The following is a 10,992-nucleotide window of genomic DNA, read 5'->3' as shown; positions in this document are numbered from 1 at the left end:
AAGAGCATACATAAGAAAATGATTCCTTTCTGAGACATTTTGTGTATGAATACTTGCAGCACACAGAGTGAATTGAATTGTACAGGATTATGCTTGTAATATCTCTCTTGACACTTTGCTTTTGAGTATGAATCATACATGCATCATTAAATAATCAAAGTTCAAAGAATTCATTGTGATTGTATTATTTTTTTATTTATATATATATATATATATATATATAATATTTATTTTATAAATTATCATCAGCCTGTAAAGTTATGCTTACACTATTTTGGGATTGCTGCTAGCTAATCATCATAAGCATGGTGATGCTGTGATCGCACTGCATTGTAAAGTTCTCTAGATGCTTTTCTATTTTACTTCAGAATTAAAATAAAAAGAAAGAAACAGTTAAAGGATAGTTAATAAAGCACTCTCTGTTACTTTTTTTTTATTATAACAATATATAACAATTTAATATAATTACACCTTTAATTTTTTTTTTTAATTTTTTATAGGATGCTAGATTTAATTTTGTAACAGCTGTAGGATGCTTCTACTACTAAACAGAATCATTCATCACAACATTTTCTGTGCTTCCCCTCGTAAGTCATTTTTGCACATCAAACTCATATAAAAAGTATTCCTTTAAAGAAGGATCCTAAAATTAAACAAAACACATTTAAAATGAAGTAATGTGTAATTTAATGAATTACATTGTTTATAATTAAGAGTTATATTTCTGGGTGATTTTTATGGGAAAATAGTTAATAATCAGTCATTTGTTAAGGAACAATTCAGTAAATTAACTTTTTGATACAGGTAGAACCAATACTTATAAGAAATTTAAATGATAGAAGCATCAAATACAAGTGGTAGAAAATTGTTAGTATTTTGCAAATTTTTCATAATTTATAATGGTAAGGTAACAATTATTGCACCATCTTACGCGAAGTAGGATCATTTATAATCTATTTGCATTGCCTTTAATGTTATAGGTTTTTAAGAATTTTCAGTGGAGTGGAATTTTTTCTGATTGTTTGGAGTTGGAAATTTCCTTAGAGATTTTTGTGTAATAATGTTCTTCTTTCTTTTTCTGTTTAGCCTTCAGGACCACCATAAGATATTATTTCAGACGATGGATGAGGATGATATCATTGAATGTAAATGAAGTGTAGTCTTGTATAGTCTCAGGTCGACCAATAATAATAATAACAATTTTTTTTTTTTTTTTTTGCGAAGGGAGGTGGAAATGCATTTACGCACAGAGTGTCGGGATCCCACAGATGGTATTATCCAATCACTATCAGCAGACTACCAACTAAAACCAACCCCCTTTCTACCAGGACTCGACCCAGAACCATTTAACATGTTACTTCCAGTCGAGTCCTTCTATACTAGCCTGATTAGGTGCTACCTAATTTTCAGAACTATCCAGGTCAACCTTTTTGGTCCCGAGAATGTCGCCGACAAATCAGACTACACTTTTCCAGCTGCTCAGATTATGGAGCATCATCGCAACCACATCGGGGAGGCTCAGTGCTCCAAGATCCGCCTCTGTGTCCCTCAATCTGCCGCCCACCGAACACATTTGAAAATGTGTGCTCAGTGTCATCCCATACAACGGAGCAATAAAGGCAGTCAGGGGATGGCGCTTTCCCTATGATACGGAGGTAAGCACAGAAGTACCTGCTGTGAGCCGTTAAAAATTAGGTCATGCAGTACTCCACCTCTCCATGCCGCCGCTCTGTCCACGGTCTGACCAGAGGGATAAGCCTTGCGGTCTATTGTCCTCTGGTATTGTGGTCCCAGGTTTCTTGTCATGTGAGGAACATGTGAGTGCGTTCCTTGTTGGCAATGGTCTCCCAGTAATAATAATAATAATGCTCTGCACTTTTAAATTGATAACTCCTTGCAGAGTTAAATGTAATCGCATTGTATTTTTGTTTATCACTGCCATTCTATGAATGCTGTACCAGTTTCCATGAAATAGTTATCAAATTATTCTTACTGTGTTTAAGTCACCAATGGGGATCACGATTTGAAACAAAACAAATTAGTAGGCATTTGGTTGCAAGTATTCCCTGTTACACACCTCAAAAACTTTATTTTGGCATTTGTAGCTTACTTCTATCTTTACTATTTATTTGAACCTATGTTCCAAATGTATATGTCCAGATCAGTGACTAGTATGCTTTATAAGCATACTAGTTTGAAATCTAAAGGCATGTATCTGTGCCTCAACAATTCTTTTGAAGAATGTTTGAAATGACTACTCACCTTTTGTAATCTTGCCCCTTAAACCTTCTTCTATTTTCTGTAGTGACTTTATCCAAATATATGCATTCCTTTTACATTGCTCTAATATGTCTACACTATTACCTTACATATATTTGTACTAATATCTTTACTCCAGATGACCAACACCACTTGTAAAACCACTTATATCATCTATTTACTTGGGCTAAAATTGTAAACAGCTCCCTCAGAAAAGTTAAATTATATTTTACACAAAAGCTACAGATGAAATAAAAACTCTTAAATGTTGTAAATTTTGAAAATTTCATCGTTTAAATTATTGCAGATTTTGTCTGATTTAACTTATTAGAAGTTGGAAATTTAAATCTGCAAGTACAATGACAGTATAAAAAGTGTAAGTTAGCTAAAGCACTGTTACACAGGTGTTAGTTATTTAAAGGGGCTACTAGAGGGCAAATTTCTTGCCTAAAGTGGATTTTATAGGAACTTATTTATTTTCATTCACTTTAATGTAGCATTTTAAAACGGTAATTGTAATATATCTAAAGATATTTTGTGCAATTAAAAGCCATTAAATTGTTTGTCTGTTGTTATAACTGCTGCTTAATCTAAAAATGCCGAATTGTTTATTTTTTTAATAAATTCTGTTAGAAATACAATTTATTTGTACTGATTCATCTTTGTAAACACAACTGTTATATTTAAGTTTGTATGCATAGAAGTACGGAGTGAATTTGATAAATGTTGTATTGGTACTATTTTTTTTTTCAGCTTTTCAAATGAAAGGAATGTTACAACATAAAAGACTTAAAATTCATGATTCTTTATATTATTGCTGAATGATTATATGTAAAGTTATATTATAATAATAAAAGACATACTTTATCTTCTTTAATTTTCAGAAATTCAATGAATAAATAATAAAGAAAGTATTGTAATGTTCCTTAGATAGCATCAGATATACAAGTGAGTTAATATGATGAAGAGTAGTTAATTGAATCTGGCCACTGGGCTGGTCTAGTGGTTAACTTGTTGTCACAAATCAGCTGATTTCAAACCACACATCTCGGGAATGGGCGACCTGAGACTGTACAAACTACACTTCATTTACATTCATACATATAAAAAAACGATTCTTTGATTTGAAAAGTGACTTGAACTTTTCACCAAGTTAAATGATTATGTCAAGCATGTTGGAAGTTTGTCAAATATGACAAATGAACAAAATATAGCAGAATAAAGGGAATTCTTAAAAATAGAAGGGATTAAATTAATGATTGTTTTAACCTGTTTTTCAACGGCATGTTAAGTTTGAAAGCTAAACATATGTATTGTTTTTACATCTCATCATCATTGTCATACCCGTCTGATATGGGGCCCTTGGACCATGTATGATTCTTATTGCTTTATATTTTCAACTAAAAATTTTGGTTCTTTGTCGATCCATCTCTTTTAATTTTTATCATTCTTGATCTTTTAGGTCTCTCTTCTTTTCACCTTCTGCTGATCCTTCTAGTACTGTTTTTGTCAATCCTTCTCACGATATCTCTTGACCGATTAGCTTTCCTATTCTGAATTAAGCTTGTCCACGTTCTAATTACGATTCTAAACTTGTTCACTCTCCTCATTACGTTTTCATTTTCTGATTGATGCTCCTACTTCATCCTGTTACATTTATGCTTGATCTTTTACAGGAAAATTATGTGGCTTTATATTAGATCAGTACACTTCTACTGTATATTTCTTCCACCTTTTAAGTATATCCGTTTTACTTTTTCCTTTTTTTTATACATAGTTCCTATCATCCATTTCTTTCTAAATTTTCTCTATCTGATAATTCATCTGCAAGACATTTCTCATTTGCTTTTTGAATTTTATTGATTCATTATTGAATTTGCTGTAGAGCATCTCAACTTCAACCTTCCTGTTTTTTTTTAATTGCCTGTTTTCTTCCATTTTTTCAATCACCTATCTGGTAACCCACGGCTTCTTTATTCTTCTTCCCTTAATAAAGGTAATTGTTTTATTCCATTGCTGTTTTTATGGCATCTTTAATATTAAACAAAAATTCATTTAAACAGTGGTCTTCTGCATTTGTTCGTTCTAATTCTTAAGCTAACTTCTCTCTTATCCAATTGATGCAATTTGTTTCATCCTCCATTTAGTTAATTTCTCAGCTCTTTTAACTAACTCCCTTTAATATTACTTTTATTTCTACTACCAGAAAGAAGTACAGTGCATTAGGAAAGTTGCTGTGCACTGGAATTATGGGAGTTTAATGATGAAACTTTCTTAATTATTACTTTGCATTTTTATTTCATTATTTTATAGAAACGGATATTACAGTAATTGGAATAGTTTATAAAAGGTGTTGAAAATGACCTCTTCAAACATCAATACAACATTGCACATGTTTCAGTTTGTTTTCATACACTTTAACTAACTGATTTATTGGAATGTCTTGTACTTATGCCATTATTGCAGTTTTTAGTTTGTTAATTGTGCATGGTCTGTTGTGATACACTGCTCTTTTTGCAGTCCCCATAGAAAGTAATCTGAGGGAGTCAGATTGGGCTATTGTGCAGGCCAAAAACCCCTCAGAATGATTCGTTTACCAAAGACATTTTATAAAAAAAGCCATTGAATTGATAGCTGTGGCACCATTTTGTTGGAATAACCGTGATTGATTTCCACTTCTCTTAACTGAGTAATGAAGTTGTTAAAATATCACAATAATGATCACTGTCAAGTATACTTTCAAAAAAGATTGGACCCACAATGCACATTCTGTTCACATCAAACCAGTCTCCAATTTTTGCATCATGTAAAGATTGTTCATGCAATTCATAAGAGGTTAGTAGTCAACCACAGTTGTATATTTTGTAATTTAATATATCCTCCCAGTTGAAACCACTCTTTCTGTAAAAAACATAATGTTCAGTATATCTATGCAGTTTGGTCAATAAAATGTTTAAACTATTGACAATGAATTAGTCTTTTGACATGATTTGTTGCTTTTAGTTCTTGAACACGCATTACTTTGTAGGGGAAGAGTTTCTTTTCCTTTCTTGCACCTTTATGTGCGGCAGCAAGTCTAATATCTTGCTACTGTGCTAACTACTCATTAGCTTTGGTGGACTTTCAGCCATAGCATCTGAAATATCTGTCTTTTAATTTACGTGGTTTTCTGTTTCGATCAGCATCTTCAACAGAGCCTGTTGCCTGAAACTTTTTGATAGTTCAAAATGCATTGTGCTGAGGAACAGCAAGTATTTGTAAATTTTTCAGAAAAATTGTGCTTCAATAAATCACTATAATTGTCGCTTTCACAAAAGGCATGATCAACGTTTTTCGTGAAAAATGTATTCTTCTATCAAAAAATCATTACTTTTCTCAATACTATTGATTCTGATAAATGAAACAACATAACTCAACATCTAATGTCTTGGTTTATCACTGAACAATACCCAATGAACCAAGGGCAACCAATCTAACACCAAAAAATCAGAATGCAGCAACATAATTCTAAAGTATACTGTACAGTGACTTTCTGAACGCACTGTTATGATCACTATCAATAAAAGCACCGGGCCATCTACATATCTGATTCATTGCATTTCTCAATTTCTCTTCTGCAAATATATAGTCAATTTTTTATATGTTTTTATCTCCAGCACATTTCCAAAAACTACCAAAGAATTTGGAGATTTTGAAATCTTCAGCCTTCTTTTATAGTTTTTTTAGCAGCCAATATTATTAGCATTTTCATTAGTCTTTTTTGTAGTATTTATTATCCTTCCACTTTCATTTCATGTTCTCAGTTGTTTCCTTTCACCTTTTCATCCCTCCAAAGTATGTTTGGGTGCCCTACAGCACCAATTTCCTTATTATTATTCTACAACAATGTTTATCTTACTCTTCCATAATTTTCTCTTTCTCTTCGTACAGTACCTCAATTGTGTCATCTTCACATTGATTAGTTGGCATATAAACTTGTATTAAAAGCATGTCCCTGGGTTTATTCTTATTCTGATAGAAATTTTCCTATCATTAGTAAAAACTGTCCTAAGTACACTACTATTTCTTTTTTTTAGAATTATTCCTACATCATGTCTTCCTTTTTATTTCCTGAATTGTAGCATTATCCTCTAATAACTTCATCCTTTCTTTTCATTTCACTTTATTTATCCAATTTCATTACTATTACATTTACGTTCATCTCTCTTTTAAAATTTTCTAACTTTGTTTGCAAAAATGTTCCTACATTACATATTTCCGTTCCAGTTTTTGCTGATTTCCAGTTGTTGATTACCTCAACCAGGTTGATAAAACATAATATTTGTAGTTATTAATTTTAATTCATTAAAATTCACTTTTGCATTCAAAAGTAAGATAAAAAGAATCATGAAAAAACATATCCCTATATAAAATTCATTACTAGTTCCTTTTGTGCTCTACAGTACAAATGGTTTCTAATATGCCAACTCTCAAAAGTGTTACATTCTTGAAAACTCTGCAGAAACCACTCTACATCATTCTGTTCCACATATGTCAGTGAATATAACAGTCAGTGATTATAAAAATCTTCAACAATTTAAAAACTGAATATAATCTTTACATTTTAGGCTAGTCATACAAAAAGGACATCATAATATTAAATCCTATCACTGAATATTTATACTTCCTTCCTGTTCTTCCACCAGTTGACCTACATTAAATAGTTAATTCCTTTTTCCATCACCACTTTCAATTCTCTTCAGTATCCTCTTTAAAACCCTAGCTTATACCCTAGCATTTATTATCACTTTTCAGCATAGTCCTAGTCACCTGACTGCAGTTTTAATTTACTGATTGGGGTAATCACTGTTCTATTCACAGCTAAATGATCACTGACAAAAAACATACTAAACAATCCATTATCAATACGTACTTGAAGATCTATAATTCGGTAATCTCTTCTTGCATGTTCAACAACAAAGACCTTCTTGCCATGTATCTGGATAAAAGTCATTATGGGTTATTTAATTATTATCTGAATTGCATATGAGAGTTATACTAAGTCTGTTACTTTAGCAGCTCCCAAACCATGCACATGGTTATCAAGAGCCTCTTAAAATTTTTGACAGTAATTGTGCACAATAGATGTATAAGTAGCATCGTTCATGTTATAGTAAGCCTTTTAAATATTAAGTTGCTACGTCTACTTTTATTTTTGAATTCATTAATGCGATCTTCTTTGAATTGAATTCATCAATTCACTACGATATTCTGTTTTTATCCTGTCCCAACATGTTGACAACTGGTTTGGTTATTTTTGTTTCTCATAACAGTTCTGAAGAACTGTGGGAGTTGTCCCTTTTCCCAGCATTTATTAATAATTTATACTGCATAGATAAATTGGTACCAATATTGTGAGTAAATTGCATACATTTTATTACAGTACATAATAGTTACAAATAAAATCAATAATTTTATTTTAATACCACATAAACTGAGGAATAAAAAAGTACTAAACTGTATCGACCAAATTCTAATGAATACGCTACCAAATTTTCATCGATGTCCATCTAGTGACACTGGATTAAACAAAATTTGAAAATATATTGATTGGTTTTTTTTGAAAGAATAGGACACTGGTTCAATGTAACTGTAAAACGTGATTTAAAGATCACCACAATTAAAGCTTGTGAATAGCACTGGAAACTGTTGAATACATGAAATGTTGCAAGGGAAAAATGCTGAAATAGTATAACAAGTACTTATTGTTTTATTATTTAAGAACTTATACAGTTCACACAAGTCAACACGATAAGCAGCACCTGAATTAAACATTCCTCATTCAATTATTCATAATGTTTTAAGGAAACCTTTCAAAATTTGTTCATGTAAAGTAGTGCAACCTATCACACTAGAAGATAGGATTAATCGTAAAAATTCTACTCGATTTGTTTGATGATGAAAATTATCTTAATAAAATAGCTCATTCTTACGAGGCTACTTTACATTTATTTTTAAAGGTAAATAAAACATCAGATTATGGGGTTCAGTAAACCCCCCATTTCAATGCTGAGCACATCAGGACACTTTGAAAATTAATGTCTATAACAAGTGACAGTGGTGAGATCACTTTATTTTACCTTTATGAACATTTACCTCGATATATTGGAAAATGTTGCTTTTCCTCATATACAACATTTGCAACTTATATTCCAGCAATTTTGAGCCCACCACTGCCACATCGAGTATAACCAATCATAAATTTCTGAAGGACAAATTTCCTGGTAGGTCGATCGGTCGTGGCCAACCGGTAAAACAGTCTGGTCAGTCTGAAATATGACTATAGCTTGGAATTAAATAATCTTGAAATTTAATAATTGTTTTTTTCCAAAGTAAATACTTTTTATAAAATAAAATAAAGAATTACAACAGCTGCAGGTTTTAGCTAAAATGTTACAGCAGCTTTTTAATTTTATTCAACAAATAAATTTTTGGACTGAATAAATATACACCAGGGTAGAGAAATATAAAAGTTATGGGGAATATAAAAAGGTTTTGTTTTTTTTTAATAGCAGTGACCATTTTCATATATAGGTTGTACTATCTAAATAAAATAATTTACTAAATGGGAAATCTTTTTAAAAATTTTTTACACAAAATATACAATGTAAATCATTACAAGTAAAAATTTTGTTGTAATGGTATTAACCATGAAGAGAAGGTTAATCAGATATCTTAAAACTTACATAATTGTTAATAGTTTGATGCTGCAAACAGTACGTAAGACCAATACATTCAGTTGAAAGTGTAGATTTTGTTAACTGATAACCACTGACGGTGAAGTTTAATATTTTGTATTGTAAAATATTGTTGTTTAAAAAGACCTGCAACTGAATAGTTTTATATATAGAAATAAATAATTAAAGGATATTTACACAAACATAAATTAAGATATTAAATAAGGCACCTAAAAAAAATTAATGGTCATGAGAATTAATAAAATAAAAAATATATTCTTTAAACAATAGGTGCATTTGATGTAATAATTTATGAATGATATAACAATGTTGTGTTTATAAAATACACACAAATCTAATGTGTGTTTAAATATGGACCCTACAGTCCTAGTTTGAGATAGTACAGCAACAAAGTATGTTAAAGAATCAATTGGTAGATCCATAGTCAAAAATGTACTGATCAAATTCCAAAAAAACACCAGTTTAATTAATTAAATTAATTATGCATTATTTATTTAATGTTTTGACCTCCTCAAATATATGCTTTTCTTTTAGATATTAAGGAATCAGCTGAAGACTGGTTTGGGGTTCATGAATAATTGATTACCTTCACTTTAATTTTATAACATTTAGAACCATATAAACTGAATATAAACTACTACTTACCCAAACCCAAAATTTAGCAATATGTTTACTAAATACAATTGCAGGATAAAGTTATCAAGAAAGTAGCCAGAGGAGATATAATCAAATTAGAATTAGTACTATTAAAGAGTAGTCAGTAATTTGAAGTTAAAACAGAATAAAATTTGTTCTTAATAAATAAGGGTTTAAAATATTACTCGTAACACTACCATGAAAGTAGATTTATGTGTAACTTTAACTTGTTAAATTATTATATATCTCGTTTAATACAGGAATCTTTTCAAGGCATCCTCAGTCTTACTTATTTTTGCTTAAAATGCACAAAAATGTTGATCACTGTTTACGAAACATGTAATACTATTACTTTATTTATAAAAAAAGAAACCTGGCAACATGTCAAGTGCAGTTGCATATTAATATAGGCATAACCAAGATTTTCTCCAGGGGGGAGTAAAATAAGATAATGTTTTTTGTTAAAAAATGTTTTTATTTGAAAACGCCAAAAGTAATTAATTGCAATGCTATTCAAACCTATCTAGATCATTACTCAGCACTTGCCTATGAGAGTTCTGGATAAATCTTGACAAAATTTCTTTCCCAAATTTATTTTTAGCTTCCAGAACACTGACAAGCCGATTTTCTGTCATTGTTGACCGTAACCAATTTTTTGTCCTGTATAAGGTGCTGAAGGATCTTTAGATGGTACACATTGTGCAAGTGAAATAAATAGATGGGTAGAATAATTGGGTTTCTTTAACTAATGTAGCTAGTATTACCTCCTTCAGTTCGGCATTTGACACATTTTTTCCTCTCCATTGGTTGTATTAAAGTACAGCTTCACCAAGGAAATCATTAAAATTGTAGTAACTACAAAACTTGTAGTTTGTTTAACAAATCCTCATACGTCATATCAAGCATTATGTGAGGGTGCAATGAAAGCATCTAATTAAGAAAAACTGCTGCAAAATTAGCTAATTACAATTTTCAATCGTTATTTAAAATTATTTGAGTGTGGTATAGTTATTACTTCTTTATTTTAATATTGTATGACTTTTCTTAAAATTTCAGTAATAAAGACAAGATCAAATTCACTGTTACAAACAAAAATACAGTCTTCGCATTTCCTGAAAATTTTAGGTTGGTTTAATTAGATGGTTTTGCAACTCGTCGACTCAAATGAAAATAATGTAGATACATATCTTTCGTGCCAAATAAGTTTCTAATATCCATCTTAGATTGCTATTGTTATGGGATTGCGGCCTCAACTAGCTCAAATTCATCTACTCACTCAACCGACACACTCGCACTGATTGCAGTGCCTAAATGAGGAACAGAAGGTACTAGAACATTCTCGCCACGTACAACCTTGAAC

The 10,992-nt window shown here is 30.9% G+C and overlaps 1 protein-coding gene across 3 annotated transcripts in view; it reads right to left on the bottom strand.

The window, feature by feature from the left end:
- Positions 1–416: 416 nt before the first annotated feature.
- Positions 417–10,992, bottom strand: part of LOC142333189 (uncharacterized) — an 87,032-nt gene continuing 76,456 nt past the window's right edge. For all 3 annotated transcript variants that reach the window (XM_075380153.1, XM_075380152.1, XM_075380151.1), the window contains 2 exons: positions 8,985–9,128; positions 417–643 (listed from right to left, as the gene is read on the bottom strand). In XM_075380153.1, the coding sequence (XP_075236268.1) occupies positions 593–643; positions 8,985–9,128 (195 nt within the window). In that variant the 3' untranslated portion in view covers positions 417–592. The remainder of the gene's footprint in view (positions 644–8,984; positions 9,129–10,992) is intronic.

This window comes from Lycorma delicatula, chromosome 12 (assembly GCF_047948215.1).
Source record: "Lycorma delicatula isolate Av1 chromosome 12, ASM4794821v1, whole genome shotgun sequence".
NCBI classification, from domain to species: Eukaryota; Metazoa; Arthropoda; class Insecta; order Hemiptera; family Fulgoridae; genus Lycorma; species Lycorma delicatula.
The sequence above is the reverse complement of the archived record's forward strand: the minus strand, read 5'-3'. Positions and strand labels throughout refer to the sequence as shown.